At 51.7% G+C, this 22,195-nt stretch overlaps 1 protein-coding gene across 1 annotated transcript; it reads left to right on the top strand.

Moving 5' to 3' along the window:
• Positions 1-4,923: 4,923 nt before the first annotated feature.
• Positions 4,924-21,761, top strand: HEATR6 (HEAT repeat containing 6). The gene is made up of 18 exons (XM_054394275.1): positions 4,924-5,064; positions 6,313-6,428; positions 8,209-8,323; positions 8,786-8,887; positions 9,619-9,756; positions 10,816-11,105; positions 11,634-11,811; positions 12,098-12,304; positions 13,049-13,148; positions 13,942-14,297; positions 14,794-14,916; positions 15,443-15,529; positions 16,050-16,184; positions 17,499-17,621; positions 18,623-18,747; positions 19,532-19,628; positions 20,549-20,753; positions 21,208-21,761. Exons 1-18 carry the CDS (start codon positions 4,927-4,929, stop codon positions 21,759-21,761), a joined length of 3,189 nt encoding a protein of 1,062 aa, XP_054250250.1. The 5' UTR covers positions 4,924-4,926.
• The last annotated feature ends 434 nt before the right edge of the window (positions 21,762-22,195 follow it).

Raw genomic sequence — 22,195 nt, 5'->3', positions numbered from 1 at the left:
CAGCTGCTTTGCAGCTTGGGAAAAGAGCTGGGAAGGCCTTGGGAGACATCTCTGGCACCAGCAGAGATAATGCTAAGTGTGGGGGGAAGCTGACTGTGCACAAGCCTTTGGGGAATGTCCAACTGTGGCTTGGGGATGGAGTTCCTGCATGGGAATTTCCCTGAGTGGTCCCAGGGCTCCCTGGGACACCTCTGTGAGCAGGGGGATTATTCTAGGCTCAGGGTTCTCTCATCTGCTTTGAAATGCTGCTGATAGGAAGTGGAAAGTCAATAAAGTTGGGTGGCCCAAGAAAAGGAGGTCAGAGGCAGGGCTGACAGAAACAGCAGCAACCAGGAAAGCCCAGGACTGAAACCCCTTTTGGGGCAGTTCTTCTCCCCAAGCAGTAAGATTCAGCTGAACTCTCTCCATTTTGCCTTTTACAGGAGCTGACACATCTGAAAGGTGAGGAGGAGGAGGCAGGGAGCACCATCAGCAGCTCCCAGGTCATCACTTTGTCAAGATCAGCAGGTATCTGCCGTGCCCTTGAGCTCTCTGTGGTGGCTCCTGCTCAGCTGGCCTCCCCACGGCAGCTACCATCCCTGCATTATCAAACCACCTGCCTGAATTTCAAGGAGCTCATCCATGTACTCATCAGGAATATCAATTTCCAGGAGCTCTTGGGGGCTTTCCGATCAGAGCAGCTAACCCAGGGATTTCTGCTGAGCTGTGCTCACACAATGGGACCTGGTGGGGCTCAGCCCAGGAGAAATAAGCCCAGGGAGGACACTTTCTGCCCGTGTTTTTAAGCCAAATGCAGCTCCTGAAATCAACAGAGAAGGAGACTCCTCTCCAGCCTGGGGAACCATCCCATTCACATTTTACCCTGGGACCTTCAAAGGGGCTGAAGAATCCAGTTCCCACTAATTTGCTTTGAAAACACCAAGCTGAAATTGTAAATGTGGTGTGCTGGAATAGAGGGGAGGAGAGGACTGCCCCCCGCCCCCCCCCCACCCCGTGCTGTGGCTGCCTTGTTTGCCTGGGATGTGAGGTTTGATGATTTATTAAGACTTTAGATTTTTAACAACATTATGTTGGCTAATGTTGGAAGACGTTCCTACAATTAATTGAGATTTCAGAGGCTGAGTGAGGAAGAAAGAGACCATTTTGTGTCCCCTACCAGATGGCCTAAACCAGCTGCTCACTTTTTTTTTTCTTTGAACTGTGATTCTAATGGCTTCTCTGTCCTTTGAAGCCTGCTTCTGAGCTGCTGAACCAGATGTATTTGCATGACAGTAGCAGAATGCCTTTAACAGTGGAGGACTTGTGCTGTTTTCCCTCCTGGCCACTGCTGGAGGCTGAGGGGTTTGCTCTCCTTTGGTGGTTTTGAGGGGTGAGTAAACGTGGAGGCTTACCAGGCACTGGTAAAATGTGTGCTGGTGTAGCATCCCTGCCTTCAGTGGAGCTATTCCCTAAACCCACAGCATCTCTACCCTGCTTCCAGCTGGTTTTGTTGCTTTCTAAGCCCATGCAGCAGTGTCAGTCTGCTTTCAGTCACAGATTTATGAGGGCCTCACAAAAGCAGGGGCTGCTGTCAGCACATGTTTCAGCCCTGTTTCAAACACAGGAGGCCAAGAAGAAAGGAAGAGCTTTAAATATGTGTTGAGACGTTTTAAAAATAATAAATCACAATGTAAAACAGCAACACCCCCCCAAAAAAAGTCTCTGAGTAGGGGTTTGCTGGGAATTTATGCCAAGCAGAGAAGCTGGGAAGGTGCTGCTGCTATTCCTGGCTTTGAAGTTCCAAACCCAGCACAGCTCTGGCTGAGTTTGTCACCCATGTAAGCCCCTGGGAGCCCCAGGCTTGCCCACTCCAGGAGCTTCCACAGCCAAACCACACCTGTGTTCCTTTTGACAGTGATGAAGACCCTGGCATGAAAGCTGTGCCCTGCTGGAGGTGCCCACATGCTCCTCTTTTCCCAGAGCACTTACAGGATGCCAGGCAGCTGCTCTGCCCTGAGCGATGGCAGGGCTGGGCTGGCACAGAGCTCTCTAAAATCCTCCCACAGCATTCATGTGCTTGAGGCTCTCTCTGCTACGTGTTTCACTGTGCCTGCCTTGGAGGCCTGTTGGAGACTTTTGGGGAACAAATAATAAAGAACAAATGGGATGATAAAGGTAAGAAGCAGAGCAATTAGCCATAGCCAGACAGCCCTGGGCAAAGCAGAAAGCTGATGGCACAGCTGGTGGCACAGCAAGCACTTCTCTGAATTGAGCTTTTCTTGATACATGAATGGAAAACATAGAGGTAGGTTAAAGGGAGGTTTAGGTAAATACACTAAATTTGTGGGTGGCCATACTACATTACATATGCCATTCAGCTGGGTGCAGCCATGGCAGCCAGCTATCACAATTGTTTTTTTGCCAAATTCCATTACATTATCCTTTCTCCAACATGGTCAGGCCCTATTCCAAAGGGCTCCTCTTTCAATGGCGTCTTCCATGTGTTGAATCTGCTAAGTCACCAATGTTTGGGCATCTGCCAAGTCCAAAACCGTTGGGGTGTATTGTGGGGTTCAAGATCAAACAGCTAAAATCCTTAGTCCCCACTAACATATAGTTGAGTTTTTTTCCTCCACTCAGCTTTCTTTTCCCCCCCCACCCCCAAGCATCTTGAATTGCCCCCAATTGCTGAAAGTCAGTTTTTATGTGCCTTGTTATTCTCCCCTGGCCCTTACCCTGGGCACAGGAAGGAATCCCAGGGCAGGGCTGTGGGAGAGCAGCAACCTGTTACAGCGGAGCAGCCCTGGCCTGCAGCCCCATTCCAGGCTCCACCGATCACTTCTGTTGGTTTTAAGGAATCACTGAACGTCCACCAGGGTTAACTCCACAAGGTCTCTCCCTCGGGAGCAGCTGTGCCCGCTCCAGGCGCTGTGGCCACAAACACGGACAGGCAGTGCCACCTACCGCGGTGCTCCCTGCCCAGCCGCACTGCCCCGCCCGGCAAGCGCCCTGCGGCACCAGGGCCCCACGGGCACTGCCCCGGGCACGTAACTGTGGTTCTCCTGCTGGCCTGTGGTCACCAATTCGCCTTCCTTCCTGGGCTACATTCCTGTGAGTGTGACACAGCTGAGAGTGGGACACGGCTGAGAGGATCCCAGAATCCCAGATTGCTTTGGATGGAAGGAACATTTAAACCTCATCTAGTCCAAGCCCCTCGCAGGGAGCAGGGCCATCTGCAACTCAAGCAGGTTGCTCAGGTGAGGGTCATAGGATCATGGGATGTTAGGAGTTGGAAGAGACCTTCGAAGGTCATCGAGTCCAACCCCCCTGCAAGAGCAGGACCATAGAATCTAGCACAGGTCGCACAGGATCCTAGCAGTGAGTGTGACAGGGCTGTGAGCACGTCACAGCTGTGAGCAAGACACCACTGTGAGTGTGTCCCGGCTGTGGCAGTGTCAGGCTGTAAGCCTGGCAGGGCTGTGCCACAGCAGCGAGTGTGACGCTGCCGTAAGGGTGTCATGGCTCAAGTGTGTCACGGCTGCAAGCCCTGTCACCTGCTGCACACAGCCCCAGGCCCGCAGCTCCTCCACCATGCCAAGTGCTGCTCCCTGCAAGCCCCGCGGTCCCGGGCAGACCGTGTTCCTGTCCCGGTTCCAGCGGGGGTACCGGGCACGCCGCCGACTCCCAGGGGCTCCCCCTTTTCTCATTCCCAGGCTCCCTGGAGGCGCAGCACAGCCACGGGGCCGCTGCCAGCCCTAGCGCGGAAGGCTCCGGGGTGCAGTGCGAGGGGTCCCTGGCCGTTCTCCCTGCTCGTTCTGGCGTTTCGCTGATACCCATCGCGGGGCCAGACCCGCACCCCGCTGCCCGCTCCCCATCCGCGACTCGCAGAGAATCCCGGCCCCTCCGGGCCGCCGTAACCGCCGCCCGCCCCGGAAGCGCCGCGCGTTGCCATAGCGCCGCTGCCGGGCGGGCGGAAGATGGCGGCCGCGGCTGGACTGCAGGAGCCGGAGCCGAGCGGCTCATTCCGCCGTTACCTGGCGCGGTTAGGAGCCCTGCGGCCTCAGCCCGGCGTGGAGCGACCCGACGGTGACCGCCGGCGCACCGAGCTCCACTTGCTCTTTGACCAACTCATCTCGGAGAGCTGCGACCCGGCGCCGGCGGCTGGGCCCAGCCCGCGGGTACCGCGGGGCCCGGCCGGGGAGCGGAACTGTGGGGCAGGGGAATGGCTTAGGAATAAGGGATGGCCCGGGGTTGGGGTCCTGGGGGATGGCCGACAGGAGGTGGCCCGGGGCTGCCGCCGCCTGCCCTGAAGCGCGCAGCCACGCACGTGTGCAGGTCCCGCAGGTCCCTCGCAGGTGTGAGCAAGTCTCAGCTGATGATGTGGTTTCCGTCCTAGATTTGTAATCTCTACATAATGAACTTTCTTCTCCAGGATGTTTGTGCTCTGCTTGTCCAAGGCTGTCAGCTGGTTCACCTCGATCAGGAACATCTTGTCAGCAAAGTTTGTCAGCTTATCCATCACTTACTTAACAGATTTCAGGTAAGAAAAGTTTGGCCTTGTCCTTTGTTTCCCTGTCTGCTGAGGCTCTAGGTCCCCTGCTAAGCCCAGGAGGCCTTTGGGGTCCTTTTACAGGGCTGTGGAGCTGACCTTCATGCAGGGTTTCTTGGATTTTCATTGTATCGCTTATTTATTGTTAGCTGAGCATCTATCTGTGGCTCTAGTATGGTTCCTTACATAAAAGCAGCTCTGACAGTAGCAATGCACCATCAGAAACCCTTCTGGCTCTGGGACACCTGTGTAGATGTCTCCAGTTGTTGAGTGTGGGCTGATTCTGTGATGGTTTGGGTTTTAGCAGCCACATCACCTGAGTCTGTAACCCCTACAGTGATTCCAGCAGTACCTGATGATGTTTTCTTGACCACAGCCCTTTTCTGTTCCAACAGGTGATGGTTGATGAAGAGAGCCTGAATTTTCTTCTCTCCTACTGCATCTCTGCTCTGAAGCAGTGCAGCTCCTGGACACATGTTGAAATTCTGCAAGCCTTAGCAGCTCTTGTTTACAATAATGGACCTAAATGTCAGAAGGTGAGTTTGCATGCCAAGAGAAAGTAACCATCAAAATGTTTGCACCCTTTAGCTGTTGCTACTTGATTTTTTTTCCCAAAAAAGAAAGAATAACAAAGATCAGGTTCCCACATTACCTCATCTCTCAGGCTAAGATGAGGTTTCTTTTAAATACTGACTGAGGAACAAGAGGAAATATTCCAGGGGAGGCTTAGATTGGACATGAGGAGTAATTTCTTCCCCAAAAGGGTTGTTGAACCCTGGCCCAGGCTGCTCAGGGCAGTGGTGGAGTCCCTCTCCCTGGAGGGGTTTCAGAGCTGTGTAGGTGTGGTGCTGAGGGCTATGGTAGTGATGGGTTCATGGTTGGATCCAATGATCTTAAAGGTCTTTTCCAGCCTAAATGATTCTGCTATGTGTGGAACAGCTGAGTTTCAGGTCTGAGGGGTGCCTCTGCTAATAGTCAAAAGCTGACAAGACCCTTCCTGTGCTGAATATCTCTATACCTGCAGGCTGCAGCTTGTTTCATGGCTAACCCAGCCCTGATCCTTCACACCTTTTTAGTACAAAATGAGAGAGTTTTGGAAATTATTGTTGTGAATATTTTTACAATATTCATAGAGGAATATGTGATTTGTGTCAAGTAAAGAGTTAAGTTCAGTGAATTTGACTTGGAAGATCGTTTTCAAGGGGCTCAATTCGACCTTTTATTAGGCAAACCACAGACAAAGGTGGCCTTGCCTGGCTCTGCCTTGGGATGTGTGTGTCAGGTAAGTATATGAGAGTTCTGTGGCTTTCTGTGAGAAAGATGCTTTTACTCTCTGATCCTTTTTTTTTTTCTCTCCCGAGCACTTCAGAACATTCTGGGGGCTCATTATCATGTCCTGCCTCCTATTTAACATAAGTCTGTTTATGTCAATGAGATAGCTATATGAGAAGGAGAGAAAAACCATGGCTTCGCTGTATTTTCGTCCCTTTTTCTCAGCCCAGCATGCTGTTTTCTTTGCTTGTCCTTATTCTTAATAAAACTTTAAAAGACACTTTTGGTTAGTTCATTTACTACAATTATGATCACCCAGAAAGGTTGAGCCAGACAGTCCTTGGGGTCCCTTCCAGCCTGGCAGTCTGGGGTTCTGTGCAGTCTGTCTGTGGAGTCTCAACCCGCAGCTGACCAGTCTGGTTTTGTAGCACAGCTGGGTTTGGCCAAGAAGAAGAGCCAGGGGGCTGAGGGGGCAGCCCTGAGCCCTGATGACTTCTGCTGTTTTGTTTCAGCATCTGCCAGATTTGCTGGGCCAGGCTGGGCTCCTGCTGCAGTTCAGCTCTGCTGCTCAGCAGGACGTGGAGCTCCGCAGGGCAGCAGTACGCAGCATGGCAAACCTCTGCCTCAGGTGGGTACCAACCTTCTCAGGTGGCGGGGAGGCTGCTTTAGAAGATGTCCATCTGATAGCAGGGACAGATGGGATGCTCTGTTTGTGCTAGGAACAGAAGATTGAGGACCAGGAAGGTTTATCTGCATGAATTTGAAATGTAAAACTGCAGTGCTTCAAGGCTGCATCATCTCTGGATTCAGAGTCACAGAATGGGTTGGGTTGGAAGGGACCTTAAAGATCATCCAGTTCCAACCTCCCTGCCTTGGAGGGGGACACCTCCACTAGCCAAGGCCTCATCCAGCCTGGTCTTGATGCCCTCCAAGGAGGGGATGTCCACAATCTCCCTGGCCAACCTGTCCCAGTGTCTCCCCACTCTCACTACAAGCTATAAACTCAACCTTCCAGAAGTGCTGTTACAGAGCTGAGTTTAGGGAAGGAAAGTGAAAATTGTTGCACTGTAGGGGCTCTGCAATGGTTCTTGGGGGTAATTTTGCATAAGAAGTGGTCAGCTACAGGTTTTTACAGTTACCCTGTTGCAGTTCATCCACTTTTTCATCCCACTTGTAAGAACAGTGATGCCACCACAGCAAATCTTCATTGCTGCTCTATGGGAAGAACTTGGACTAACCAGACTGTGAGCAAGCAAGCACTTAATGAAATCAACAGATCTTTGGGTGTGCTGTAAAAAGCTTTTTGGTTAATGGTTCCCCTGAACAGATGGTTTGGTTTTAATTAAAACAAAACAAACCTCAAGCAAACAAACACAAAAGGTTGGAATTTCAGCACTTGTAGCTGAGGTCTGAAGACCTACTTAATGGAAATGAAGACAACATCTGGCAGTTTGGGATATGCTGCTGCTTCTGTGTGGAGAGTTGGGCTTGTTTAGCCTGGAAGGTTCAGCAAGGATATAAATATGTGGTGACAGGGATTGAAAAGGAGCCAGGCTGTGCTCAGTGGTGCCCAGTGAAGGGATGAGAGGCAATGGGGACAAACTGGAGCAGAGGAAGTTCTGATTAAACACAAGGAAAAAAAGGAAATAATAAAAAAGGGGAGGATTATCAAGCACTGGAATGAACTGTCCAGAGAGGTTGTAGAGTCTCTGTCCTTGGAGGTACTTAAAACCTGACTGGGCACAGTCCTGGACAACCTGCTCTAGTTGACCTTACTTCAAGCAAAAATGTTGGACTGGATGGATGATCTCCAGAGGCCCCTTCCAGCCTCAGCTGTTCTCTGAGTTTAATGTCAGGAAAATCACTGCAATATTAGAGCTGTCCTGTGAGTGTAATCAAATGTGTTGATGGCTTGAGGTAATTAAATGTGTTAGACCCAGGTGCTTAGGAATCCATTACAGAAGAATTTGCTTAATGGCTCTAAATCCACTGCAGCAGTTGGCACCTCTTAGCAAATGGCACTCGGCAGCACAGATGACGTGCTGTGGTTGCCCTCTCTGTGCAGTAAGTCAAGTGGAGATGAAAATGTTTCAGCACATAAAGGTGGCCCAGACTTCATGAAAGCTCAGGAAGTGGCAAAAAGCATTCTCAGGCCCTTTTCAATGCCACCTTTTGCCTGAAAAGCTTGCTCAGCCCTGCTGGAGAGGCAGTGCAGTTGAGGAGGTGGACACAGAAGCAGAGCAGCTGCAAGGCACACCCTGCTCCTTGTGCAGAAGGTTTCCTTTTGTCCTTTCTAGTGGTGGAGCTGCTCCTTTTCAGAGAGTCACCAACCCTCTGGGGCAGAGGGCTTGGGTCTGAGTTTGTCAGGGAGCAAATCAACCATTTGTTCCTTTCTGCTGTAATTGTAGTGTGCCTGGGCAGCCATACCTGGAGGAGTCCTACAGAAGTGTCTGTTTTCAGACTTTCCTAAGTGTGCTGCAGTCCCCTAAAATCTCTGATGTAGATGACATCACTTTTTGCATGGTAAGTGTGAGTCTGGTTGTCTGGAGTGCTCTAATTTAGGAGATTGTGCTAGTGGAGTATTGGTGTTTGGGATGTTGTCAGCTGAGATTTTGCTTAAATAGCCTTAATTGTTTTTTTTTTTTTGGTTTTTTTTTTTTTTTATAATAAACATAAGTAACTGTCCCAGAAATTAACAAATCCTGGAACAGACTGCCCAGGGAGGTGGTTGAGGCCTCATCCCTGGAGACATTCAAGGTCAGCCTTGCTGTGTCCCTGGGCAGCCTGCTGTAGCTGGAGGTGTCCCTGCTGAGTGCAGGGATGTTGGACAAGATGCCCTTGGAGGGTCCCTTCCAACCCAGTGCAATCTGTGGAGCTGTGATGGTGTTGAACAAATCCATAACTGCCTAAGAAGTCACTTGAGAGATGTGAACCTCCAGAGTTTGGGGAAGGAAAAATTAATTAATTGTATGGTTTGGTTTTTAGTTGCTGCAAAGTGCACTGAAGGGTATCCAGTCCCTTCTCAATGGTGGGAAGATGAAACTGATGCAGACTGACCAGATTGGATCTCTTCTTGCAATGTTAAAGGTAAATACTTCAGTCCTCCTGGAGAAAGAGGCAGGCCCTGGAAGGTGCCTGTTCCAGGTGCTTGTTAAGTGGGGAAAAGAGGGAGCAGAGAAGCTTGACCATAAGGGGAAATGCAGTGTGAGACAAAGGAAAAGGCCCAGGGTTTCCCTCCCAGCGTTTTCACTGCACTGCCCAGAAAAGGATGGGATATGGGAGGCTCATTTTTTTGGACCTCCTTAGAAAAGGTCCAAAGGTTTTGGGTTTCAGATACTGCACAGCATTGGGAGAGGCAAGCCCTGGGGGAAGGCTCATAAGCCCAGTTGAAAATTGCTGAACACCACCTGAGTAAATGTACAGCAAAGCTTTGTGCATCAAAAGGGGAAAGAATCACAGAACCATAGATCTCTGGAGGTTGGAGGAGACCCCTGAGATCAGCAAGTCCAGCTGCTCACCCAGAGCTCACAGTGCCACCACTGCTGCTGAGCCACTGAGCCACGGCCCTCAGCACCACAGCCACATGGCTTGTGAGCACCTCCAGGGGTGGGCACTCCACCACCTCCCTGGGCAGCCTGTGCCAGCGCCTGAGAGCCCTTACTGGGGAGAAATTGTTCCTAACATCCAACCTGAACCTGCCCTGGCACAGTTTGAGTTTGTTTCCTCTTGTCCTGTCCCCTGTGGCATGTGAGAAGAGCCTGAGCTGCAGCTCAGTGCAGCCTCCCTCGTGAGCTGCTAACCCTGTGTTGCTGTTGCAGAAGTGCATGTTCCACGGGCTGCCAGGACTGAGCATCGAGGTGCCCACAGTCTTGTACCCAGCCCCCCTGCCTCACTATGACAGAAGGTCACCTGTCAAACAGGAGCAGTCAGAAACAGCCACCTGTAAGCAGCCAGGGGTAAGCTGAGCTGCTGCTGCTTGTCCTGTGTGCTGCCTGGCTGTGTTTGCTGCAGCTGTGTCACCCAGCCTGGTGCTGGTGGCTGCCAGCTCTGGGGGAGGCACTTGAGCTGCTTTGGAGATGCTGATTGAAACCTCTGCCCTGAGGGAAGCTGCTCTGCAGGCTCAGCTGAGGAGCACAGCTGCCTCTGCATGGGGTGGGTTTCCAGAGCTGGGCTCATTTCCAGCAGGGATTCCTGGCCTACAGAGGTGGGGCTGGGGCTTGCAGAGCAGCCAGAGCTTGGCATTTTATAACTTACGTTTTCTCTCCTAACCCTTGAGCAACCACTTGGCTCTCTTGGAGTCAGGTTCATCCAGAGCCTGATTTCCTCCCCCCTCCCCCCTCTGTTCCCCTTAATCCTTCCACAGGTTACTTTTTAAGCCTGTATACATCTGAGGTTATTGATTATCTGAAAGTCATTGGAGAAAATCAGGTTGTACAGTCAGGTTAAACTTGATCTTTGTAGGTGTTAATGCCTTCTGTAACCTAAGCCAACACCAGAGGTGTTCACTGCTGCTCCTCTGGGACTGCTTCTGGGGGAAATCTGACTTCAATAAGTTTTCTTGGAAGCCTTTTGTTTGACTGATAAAGAGGCCCAAGCTCCATTTTTGAGGCTGTTCAGATAGGGGCAGAATCCCCTCTCCTCCCCTGCTGCCCACACTCCTCTGGCTGCAGCCCAGCACACAGCTGCCTGCTGGGCTGCATGAGGGCACTGCTGGCTCCTGGGGAGCTGCTCAGCACCCAGCAGCCCCAAGGCTCTTTCTTCAGAGCTGCTCTCAACTCATCTGAAAACTCCTTTTAGAAACTTGTATAATTTGCTTCTGTTTACTGATGATTTATTATATTAATGATGTCATCATGATTTATTGTATTAAGCTCTGCTTTTGTTCTCCATTGGCAGTTAGTTCTGTTCTCAGAGCTGTTTCCCTTAGATGCATGCCCAGGAGATGCCTGCTCAGCTTTCTGGGTGTTACTTCCCAAGCTTTGTGTGTGAAGTATCTGCTTCTCATCTTCAAACAGAACCGAAGGAAAAAGTCCAAAGGGAAGCAGAAGAAGGGAGAGTTTGGGGAAGAAGGAAGAGAAGATTTGGGTGATGCAGGAGGTGAAGCAGCCCTTGGGGCAGAGATGCTGAAGCTGCACTTGGGGGATGTGCAGAGCAGGCCTGGTTTGGATCCCCAGGCTCAGCCATCAGGTGCTGCCCACCTGCCCATGGGGAAGGATCTGTCTGCACTTCACAGCAGCTGGAAGAGGATCAGCAGCAGTGAGTCAGAATATTCTGATGCTGAAGGTGAAATACAGAGCAAAGTGAGGTGATTGCTGTTCCTGTAAGGTAGAGCATGAGCAGAGTGCGCTGCTGTCCAGAGGAGCTTAGGCTCATAGAGTCACAGATGGGTTGGATGGGAAGGGACCTTAAAGATCATCCAGGCCCAACCCCCTGCCGTGTGCCAGTGTATCACCATCCTCACTCTCAATAATTTCTTCCTCATCTCCAGTCTCAGTCTCCCCTGATGTCTCATCTTGAAGCATGCTTTTAGTTCCTGGAGGTCTGGCACAAGTTTTTCCTGTGGGGAGACTCTTACTGTTCCCCAGGATCCTGGTGCTTTCTTCTTAATGAAAGCTGTTGAGGAAATCACTTTCCCTTCTTGATTTATGTGTTGGTACAAGGGGATGGGAAGTCAGGAATTCATACTGCTTGGAAAGTAAACCTGTCCTTTGTGTTGGAGTTCTTGGTCAACAGAACTCTCACAGCCAGCCACTCACCTGAGGGACAGGGACAGAGGTGAAGTCCTTTGCTGTTCACTGCTGCTACTTCATTCATCTTTTGGTTTGTTTTGTAGATCTTACCAAGCCAACCTTCGTCAGGGGGCTCTGGCCTGCTTCCTCTCTGCTGTAAAATCCATAGAGAAGAGAGTTCTGTATGGCTACTGGTCTGCATTTGTTCCTGATGCACCTGGGATTGGCAGCCCCCAGTCAGTGTCCTTGATGACCATTGCTTTGAAAGATCCTTCCCCAAAGGTGAGGCAGTTCTGAGAAGGAAAAAACCATCTTAGAAGTTGTCTTCTCTGGCCTTCAGTCAGTACTTGGCTGCTGTATCTGTGGTTGCTTGGTCACTGTACCACAGGAAATAAAAGAGGATGGATTGGTGAAGGGAGCAAAGGCTTGGGTCTTTGTGGTTGGTTCTGTAAGTTATGAGGGAAGGTAGTTGGAGCTGGTTTTTTTTTTCTCTTGCTGTAGAAAGAGACTTTCATAAAGCTCCACGGAGGTGTCACAAGTGGCTAACAGAAATGCTGTCTTGTTTCAGACCCGTGCCTGTGCTCTCCAAGTGCTCTCAGCCATCCTGGAAGGTTCTAAGCAGTTTCTGTCTGTTGCTGAAGATGCCAATGATCACAAGAGAGCTTTCACTCCCTTCTCTGTAACTGTTGCTTCCAGCATCAGGGAGCTGCACCGCTGCCTGCTGCTAGCCCTGGTGGCAGAGTCCTCTTCTCAGACACTGACACAAATAGTTAAGGTAACTGCACTGCAAATGTGGCAGATGCTGCCCAGGGGATAGTAAATATTGAGCAGTGCAGTCTGAGAAAGACATTGAGGTGCTGGAGTGGGCACAGCAAAGGGCAGTGGAGCTGGTGAGGGGTCTGGAGAACAAGGCTGGTGAGGAGAGGCTGAGGGAGCTGGGGGTGTTCAGCCTGAAGAGGAGGAGGCTGAGGGGAGGGAGACATCATTGCTCTCTGCAACAAGGCTTCAGGGCTGCAGGCTTAGTCTTTTCTTCCAAGTAACCAATGGCAGGACAAGAGGAAATAGCCTGAAATTGTGCCAGGGAAGGGTTAGGTTGGAGATGAAGAAAACCTTCTTTTCTGCAAGAGTGGTCAGGGATTGGCACAGGCTGCCCAGGGAGGTGGTGGAGTCCCCATCCCTGGAGGGGTTCAAGAAATGTGTGGCCATGCTGGTGCTGGGTTGCTGGTTGGACTGGATGATCTTGGAGGCCTTTTCCAACCTTAGTGATTCTGAGTCTTGAAGCAAAATTGTGTGGTGGGTTGAAAGCTTTCCATGGGTGTTGAACTGCTTTGGCCAGGTTCAGTACTGGGGAGCCAGGCTTGGAACCAGTTTCCAAGCAGCAGATAGTTTGGGGCATTTCTTTTCATGTGCCCTCCAATAATTAGCTGTCTAAATGAACTCTGAATGTGGAAGCAGAGCTGTGGCAGGCCAGGCTGACCCTGGCAGCACTGCTCCACCTGTGCTCTTTTGTGTCTTCCAGTGCCTTGCAAACTTGGTTTCAAATGCACCTTACAACCGCCTGAAGCCAGGGCTGCTGACCAGGGTCTGGAACCAGATAAAGCCATATATCTGTCACAAAGGTTTGCATTCCCTGGGGCTGCAGCCTCTTGGGGTGGGAGAGGCCTTGATCCTGGGTGGGACAGGTCTTAGTTGATTCTAAGTGGGATTCTCTCTGGTCTCAGGTGATAGGATGAGAGGAAATGGCCTGAAATTGTGCCAGGGGAGGGTTAGGTTGGAGATGAGGAAAAGTTTCTTCGCTGCAAGAGTAGTCAGGGATTGGCACAGGCTGCCCAGGGAGGTGGTGGAGTCCCCATCCCTGGAGGTGTTCAAGAAACCTATGGCCAAGGCACCTGGGGACAGAGTTTAGTGGCCATGGTGGGGTTGGGTTGAAGGTTAGACTCAATAACCTTAGAGGTCTTTTCCAACCCAAACAATTTTATGATTCTGTGATTGATTCTGGGTGGGATTGGTCTTGATTCAGCATTGCTTCTTACAAACCAGTTGTGGATTTCCTCACAAAATGCTTCATAAATCTATAAATGTGTATTGCTGTGGAGTTGTGTTATGATCTGTCATGATATTGGGAAGAAATTCTTAATAGTGATGGTGGGGAGACACTGGAACAGGTTGCCCAGGGAGGCTGTGGCTGCCTCCTCCCTGGAGGTGTTCAAGGCCAGGCTGGATGAGGCCTTGAGCAACCTGGGCTGGTGGGAGGTGTCCCTGCCCATGGCAGGGGGTTGGAACTGGCTGAGCTTTAAGGCCCCTTCCAGCCTAGCCCATTCTGTGTCCCTGTCTGCAAACTCCCAAGGGACTCTGACAGGTCAGTCAGCCTCTCACAGAGCTTTCCTGCCCCTGCCCTCTTCTTTCTGGCAGATGTCAACGTCCGAGTCTCCAGCCTGACGCTGCTGGGAGCTGTAGTCTCTGCCCAGGCCCCCCTGCCAGAGGTGCAGTTACTGCTGCAGCAGCCCAGCTCCTCAGGCTCCAACAGCAGTGGGAGCACAACCCCTCACCCTGCCAGTTCTGAGCACTGGAGAAAGGCCCCCCCCGAGGAAGGGGAGCCCCCAGGGACCCCAGCAGGATGCTCCTCCTCAGAACCATGCTGGCTGCTCCGCCTCTGCGTGTCCCTGGTCGTGCTGCCCCGGGAGGACTCCTGCTCAGACCCTGACACCTCCTTCCCAGCCTTCTCCAGCATCTATGAGCCCTGCCCCTTGCGCCTGGAGTCCCTGCAGGTGGGCAAGAGCAGAGCTTGTGGAGCCAGACTCACAGAACCATCTGGGCTGGCAAAGCCCTTGCAGCTCATCCAGTCCAACCCTTCCTAACTCTGCCAAGGCTGGTGCTAAACCATGGCCCTCAGCACCACAGCTCTGCTTCCTTTCAACACCTCTGGGCATGGGGGTTCCTGAGCAGCTTGGTACTGCAGTACCAGAGAGTTTTTCTCTTACAGGCACTCTTGCTTATGTTTTTTAGCTACAGGAGACCTCACTGGCAGTAAATAATTCATGGTGGTGCTACCTGAGAGTGCTTTGTGACCTCTTTTGGAAGCAGATAATGGAACAGGGAGGGGTTTAAATAGCTGTAGTATTCTAGAAGTTGTTCTGCAAGGTTTACCTGTTACATCAGAGTTCAGTCTGTGGGCCCACTGCCATCCCCTCTGTGTGTGTTTGGGGTGTTTTGGTTTCACAGGAGGAAGAAACACTGACTGCAGTTCCTTGTCTTTGTGTTTAGGTGCTGGCTCTCCTTGTGAAAGGCTATTTCTCCTTGGCTCAGAGCTACTTCCTAGAACTTGGAGAAGTGGCTTGCAGATGCGTGGAAGAAATGGATCCATCCATTCAACTTCATGGAGCCAAAGTAAGAGCAGGAGCAGACAAGACATGGGTTTATCAAGGCAGTTTTATCTATTAGGTGAGGAGAGAGGAATGTTCAGAGCACCTGTGCAAAGAGCTGAGGCCTGCTGCAGCTCTTTGGGAAATGCAGTGCCTGACACCCTGAGAACTGCTCCTCCTGCTTCCACTCTTGAATTCTCAGCAGAATTTTGTTGCTCTGCTGAGTCACCAGGAAGCTTGAGAAATGCAAAGGCTGTAATCCTGCCCTTCCCTGAGTTAGCATCAGCTGGTGCAGGAGCTGCAGTCTGACACCCAAAGGGGAGCTCCCAGGTTTCCCCTTTGTGCAGCCATTTGTTGTGCTGTTCTGGCTGGAGACTTTGTAAGTCTCGAATTTCTTCACCAGTGGGGAGAGAATAGAGTCCAGGACAGTGCTGAACCTTTTCTTTTTGTTCCCTGGGTGAGTAAGTGTGGTCCTAGGTAGAGACTGCAGCAATTCCATGGTGCTTGAGTCATCCCTGATGAAGTCCTTGTTGCTTTTTGTTTCCTTGCAGCTTCTGGAGGAGCTGGGCACTGGTGTACTGCAGCAGTACAAACCTGACTCAACCATTCCCCCTGATCAGAGAGTTCCAGTCAGCATGGTAGGTGTGTGGGGTCCTCAGAGATCACACTTTACTCAGCTTCCGTTCTTGAACTCTCTGCAGAGCCATAGAGTCAAGGAACCATTTTGGTTAGGAAGGCCCTTTCAGATCCTCCAGTCCAACCATTCTCTAACTCTGCCCAGGCTGGTGCTAACCCGTGGCCCTCAGCACCACACCTCTGCATCTTCTAAACACCTCCAGAGGCACTGGGCTCCTGTGGCTTGATATGAATGCAAATTGGCAGGTGAAGGAAAACACCCAGCTGTGTGGATTCAAGGCTGGAGTGGTGGTTCCACCTGAAGCAGTCTAATCTGAGGCTGTATGGCCTTGAGAAGGAGCAAGTGCTTGACAGCAGCCCTGCAATGTCTTTAAAATGCTTCTGACCACCAAGAGTTTGGGGCTTAAGAGCTGGAGTCACTCTGCTGTGTGGCTGCCTGCTGCAAGTGAGACCATGGGAAAAGGCAGAGCTTGGGCCTCACTGCTCAGTGTCAGTAGCTGAACCTGGCTGCCTCTTCTGTAGGTGGTGACCTTCTGGACTCTGGTGTTGAATGGCCCTTTGCCTGGCACTCTGCAGAACTCTCCACATGCAACCCTTCAGACAAGTGCCTGTGATGCCCTGTCCTCTATCTTGCCAGAAGCCTTCAGCAGCCTGCAGGTAGGAAAGCTTCTGAAGTGTTCCATCTTTACCTCCTGAGGCTTTCTTCCCCTCTGCCAGCTGCCAGCAGTGTAAAGCCTTTCAGAGCTCAGGAGGAGAGGGTTGACAAACCTCCCACAACTGCTTTCTTTACATCCTGACCAAGCTGTGACTGCTGGAGACTGGAAAAGGCAATGCTGGCAGTAATTAGTCTGCCCCAACAATTAAACCCTGGGTCACAGAAGCTGTTTGGATCTGCTGAGAATACTCAGCCTTGGTGGTAGTGCACAGGAGGTGGAGGGCAAGAATCTCCCTGGAGGAGGGAGGGCTGAAGGGCTGATCTTTTGCTGGCTAAGAGGCAGCTGAGCTAACAGCCACAGGCTGAAGTTCACCAATTTGCATGTGTGGTTTGTTCCCCTTTTGCCTGGCCCTTGAAACACTGAGCTGCAGTGATTGCTCTGGCAGAGGCAGACCAACCTGCTGGCCTCACTCTCCTCTTGCACCATGAAATATGCTTTGAAACATGAAAGCCTTGGCAGTGTGTCACTGCTGCATTGTGCAGTTCCTTTGGTGTCACTGTGCCCTTCTTGCTGGGAGCACTCTGCCAGGCCTCATTTGCCCAGCAACTGCTGGTGCAGCAGGATCTCTGCAGCTCTCCAGCTGGTTCCTCTGAGGACAGTGTGTACTCCATCACCCTGCACTCTGATCCCATACACTTGTCCCTGTGGCCAAGTGGGGTCAAGTTGGAGCCCACTCTGACCCTTTGCTCTGATGAAACAGAGATCTTGGTCATGGGTTGGTGAACTGACAATCTGTGCAGGATGAACCTGGCCTGCCTGGCTGTCCAGGGGAGAGAGTGAGGCAAGGCAGGAAGCAGCAGCTGCTGCAGTCTGCTGCCGCTCTGCTGGGCCCTGCCTCCTGTCTGCAGGATGGTTAATACTTTGGTTTCCTTTTCCTTGTGGCCTTACCTAACAGCAATCAGATCTTGCTGGAAGCCTTCCCATTTCCTGTGTGGCATCCTGAAAAGCCAGACAATTTACCTTAAAGAAGGCTGTACTCTGAGTGGGAGCTTTCATGGATAGGCTCTGCCAGAGCTTTTGTCAGGTCTCTGTCTTTGTGGGCCAGGGATCTTTTAGAATCATAGGATCATGGAATTGTTTGGGATGGAAGAAGCCTCCAGGATCCAGTCCAACCACCAACCCAACACCACCATGTCCCCAGGTGTCATGGCCACACCTTTCTTGAATACCTCCGGGGATGGGGACTCCACCACCTCCTTGGGCAGCCTGTTCCAGTGCCTGACATTTCAGTGTCTCTCTCCTGCCATGCCTGCAGAGTGAGCAGCAGATCCTGTGTGTCACCCTGCTGCTGGGCCTGAACCACAGTGAGAACCCTCTGGTGAAGGCTGCTGCTACACGAGCCCTGGGAGTCTACATCCTCTTCTCTTGCCTGAGGCAGGTCAGAGCTGCTCTGCTTTGCTGCTTTTGAGCTGTTGTGGTGAACCATAAGATGTGGAATCTGAGCTCTTTGGAATGAATTTGCCTTCTTGCTGATGGTCTATAGTGTGTGTGTGTGTAGGTTTTCCTTACTGTCTCCAGACCTGCTCTTGCCTTTTGAGAGGTGAACAGAACCAGTGCAGGTTTAAATGAGAGGAGGCAGAAGCCAAAGGGCCTCACAAGTGAGAGACCAAAAAGGGGGAGGTCAGAATCTTCCCTGAGCTGTCAGGGAGAGAAGTGGGAAGGGCTGAGCTGGCACAGAGGAGCTGCAAGAGGTGAGGTATGGCTGAGCAGGGAGCAGCTGTACAGACCTGTAGAGTATCACATTTTTTTGTTGTGAAAGCTTGAGTTTTGTTGCAAACTAAGAAGTAAACTTTATTTAGGAAAAAAAAAAAAAAGCTGTTTTGTGTCCACAACACAAAATGAACTTAGCTTGGCTGAGCTACAGGACTCTGTAGCCTTGAGTGGTTGAAACAGGATTGTGCAGTAGCTGATACTGAGATTTGATTCCAAAGTATTTTGAAAGAAAATCCTTCACTGTAGGCAAGAGAAGGAAAATGTAATTGGTGTGTCATGGAAGGGCAGCTCAGCAGGGAGGCTGGAGCAGCAGTTGCTGTCTGAAGAGCAGCACTTGCTGGGTGTGAGGTTGGCAGGCCAGGTAATGATGTTGAAATCCAAAGTAACTGAAGCAGCAATAAAATCAAAGAACAGATTAGAAGCTTTCAGTGACAGCTCCCCAGGAGAGTGATGAACTTGGTCAGTGTGCAGGCTTTGACTGGGAGCTAAAGAGCAAAACTGCAGCTAAAGCTGTACAGGGAGCACCAGAAGCACTTTAGAAGTTGTCACCTAGACAAGTCTCTAACTAGAGCTGGTCTCTTGCAGGCCTAGCAAGGCCCAAAAGTGTGGTGCTGAGGAGATCCCCTGGGGTTTGAACTCTGATTTGCAGCAGCTTTTCTTTGGCAGGATGTGATGTTTGTGGCAGACACAGCAAATGCCATCCTGGATTCCCTCCATGACAAGTCTCCCAACGTCCGTGCCAAGGCAGCCTGGTCCCTGGGCAACCTCACAGACACCCTGATCATCAACATGTGAGCACAGCCTGGCCTGCAGAGCCCCCCTCTGCCCCTGGCATCACACACACACTGCCCCTCTGCCCCTGGCATCACACATAGGGCCCTGATCCTCCTAAAATCAAAAGAGCCCAAATTTGTCTGGGATGCTTCTTTTTACTCCCTTCTCAGCCAGGTTGCTCAAGGCCTCATCCAGCCTGGCCTTGAACACCTCCAGGGAGGGGACATCCACAGCCTCCCTGGGCAGCCTGCTCCAGTGTCTCGCCACCCTCACTCAAGAATTTCTTCCTAATCTCCAGTCTCAATCTCCCCTTTTCCAGTTTAAATCCATTCCCCCTCATCCCATCACCACAAGCCCTTGTCAGAAGCCCCTCCCCAGCTTTCTTGTACCCCTGCAGGCCCTTGCACACTGCTTTGTGCAGTTCAGGCTCCCTGGTTACTTTCACTGTCACACAGAAGTAAAATGAATAAATATTTACCACTTCCCCCAGGGCAGGGCCGAGGGGAGCCCAGCCTCCTGTGACACTTTTAACAGGGGCAGCAGTTGCCACCTAGCCTTGCTGCAGGGCTGCCTCAGAGCCATTCCTTGCCCTCTGTTTTCTATTACACACTCAGTGCCTTGCTGACCTGCTGCCTTGCATTGATAGTTTGGTTTTCAATTAATAACCATCGTGGTCACATGTAGGAAGGGCTGCCTCACACAGCAGCCTTCAAAAGAGGGAGGCTTGCTCAAAGCCACAGCTTTGGGGCTGGATCCTCTCAGCTGGCCTTTCACATCAGGGTTCTTCTCCTCCCCTCCCAGGGAGACCATGGGACAGAGCTTCCAGGAGGAGTTTTCTGACCTCCTGCTCTTGAAGATGTTGCAGTCTGCAACTGAAGCATCCAAGGACAGAGACAAGGTAGGGGGGGGAGCTGGGGCGGGGCTCACAGTGCACTGAGCTGCTGCTTTTTAATTGGAAAAAGAAAGGACACTGTGGGGTGCTTTGTCCCAGTGGATGGGGAGCTGCAGCTCTGGGGCCCTCAGCACAAAGAGGATATTAACCTGGTGGAGCAGGTCCAGAGGAGGCCACAGGCTGGAATCCTTCTCTGTGAGGACAGGTTTAGAGAGTTGGGCTTGTTCAGCCTGGAGAGGATAAGGCTCCAGGGAGACCTTCTGGTGGCCTTTCAGTACTGAAAGAGGCCAATGAGTGAGATGTTGACAGGCTTTTGAGTAGGGCCTGGCCCAGGACAAGGGGTGATGGCTTGAACTAAAAGAGGGAGATTCAGACTGGAGGGAAGGGAGAAATGTTTGAGGGTGGTGAGAACCTGGCCCAGGTTGCCCAGAGAGGTGGGGGATGCCCCATGCCTGGCACCATTCCAGGTCAGGTTGTCTGGGGCTGTGAGCAACCTGCTCTAGCTGGAGATGTCCCTGGTGACTGAGGAGGGTTGGACTGGATGAGCTTGAAAGGTCCTTTCCAACCCAAAGCCTTCTAGGATCCTGTGACCCTCCTGTGAGGGGCTGGTGCTTGGAGGTTTCCTATGTTGCCTGACCTGCAGGGCTGTGCTGTCACAGGGCAGAGGGGCAGGAGGAGTTTGGTTGTTTGGTTTGTTCTGGTTTAGGTTGGGTTTGGGTTTTCTGGTTTGGTTTGTTTTTTTTTTTCTCAGGCTGACCACTCATAGAGAATGTTCTTTCTGGTGGCATTTTGGAAGCCACCATCCAGGACACCAGTCAGAGGCCAGGTGTTGTCTCTGAGCATGACTTCCTAGCAGGCTTGACAAAGGCTTTGCCGACCAGAGCCAAAATGTTTGGGGGTTTGGTTTTGTGTTGTGTGTGCTGCAGGTGAAGAGTAATGCAGTGAGAGCCCTTGGCAACGTGCTACACTTCCTCCAGCCTTGCCACATAGCAAACCCCAGGTTCAGGGAAGCCATTGAGGACTCTCTCCAGGCCCTGATCTCCACTGTGCAGAGCGAGGCCACCATGAAAGTGCGCTGGAACGCCTGTTACGCGCTGGGCAACGTCTTCAGGAACCCTGCCCTGCCCCTGGGTCAGTGCCTGCTGCCCTGCCCTGGGCCTGCACAGCAGGGAGTGGCTCTGATGAGCCAGCTCTCTGTTAAAAATGTGTTGGGGGAGAGGGGAGAAAGCAAACTGAGCTGAGTCTTGCTGTTGGAGCCTTCCCGGGACTCTTGCCAGTGAAAGAGGCTCAGCTCCTGGGGGTGCTCACACTGTGCTGCACTTAGCTGGAGCTGCCCTGGCAGGGAAGAGGGTGAGGGTGGGATTGGAGCTGTGAGTAGATTCAAACTGTCACCCTTTTCCTCTTGGAAAACTTCAGATTAATTGGTTTTAAACCAATTTCTCATTCCATAACCCCTGATGCTCTCATTTAGAGCAGAACAACTACACTAAGTGTAAGCCCATGAAGTGTTTGGGAGATACCTTCACAGTTTTGTGTGCTTTGACTGACTGAAAAGGATTGTTTGTGGTTGGTGGGCCTTTTGCAGGAGAGGCTCCTTGGACCACCCAAGCATACAGTGCCCTTTCTTCAGTGGTGAAGTCCTGCAAGAACTTCAAGGTCCGAATCAAATCAGCCATGGCCCTCTCCATCCCCAGCAGCAGGGAATGCTATGGCTCCACGGAGCAGTTCGGCCAGATTTGGGCTGCCCTGGTGGTGGCCTTGCAGAGGAGTGAAGACACTGAGGACTTCGTGGAGTTCAAATACAGTGCCAGCCTCAGGACACAGATCTGCCAGGCTCTGCTGCATTTGTTAAGCCTGGCAAAGAGCACAGACCTGCCAGTCATATGGGAGAGCATCAGGGAGCAGGGGGATGCCATCGGAGCCTACGTCCTGCAGTACCTGAAGTCTGGAGAGGAAGAGAACGAAGCAGGAAGGATGCACAGGGACTGGTGTGAGAGGGAGAGAGTGTTGAAAGGAGCCATTGAACATCTGGGTGGGCTTGAGAAACAGCTGGAGGGCAAAGCCAGGGTAAAAGTGTCTGATTATCTGGAAGCTGTCTTGGCAAACCATGCCAGTGCCACTGAATTAACAGAGGCCTAGGCAGAAACAGGGACCAGTGGCTTCTGGTTGGGCACAGAGGGGACCACGCTGCTTCCTCTCACACAGGGTAGCTGGAAGGGGAGTGCCCTCCTGCTGCTTGTTAATCATTTTGTCTCAGGCTGGCTGAAGCCACTCACCATGCCTGAGGGGAAGAGTCACACCACCATTTTTATTGTTATTTTTGTATCACTGTGTGTGGTGAGCTCTGAAGCTGCCCTCCCTGGCTGTGTTTGTGCACTGAGGTGTTACAGCAGGGCCACAGCTGCCTTGTCCTGGTGTGTTTTAGAGAGCAGCCTCTGCTCTCAGCTCGCCTGAGAGCATTCTGTCATCAGAGCTGCTGCACTCAAAATCCTGATGCAGAGGAGGGGAGCTGGGAGAATTTTGTTTTCTGAGGACTGCAAATGTTGTCACTCTTGTGGGCCTGCAGTAAACCC

The sequence above is a fragment of the Indicator indicator genome, chromosome 30, assembly GCF_027791375.1.
Source record: "Indicator indicator isolate 239-I01 chromosome 30, UM_Iind_1.1, whole genome shotgun sequence".
NCBI lineage: Eukaryota > Metazoa > Chordata > Aves > Piciformes > Indicatoridae > Indicator > Indicator indicator.
This window is presented reverse-complemented; position numbering and strand designations above follow the sequence as displayed.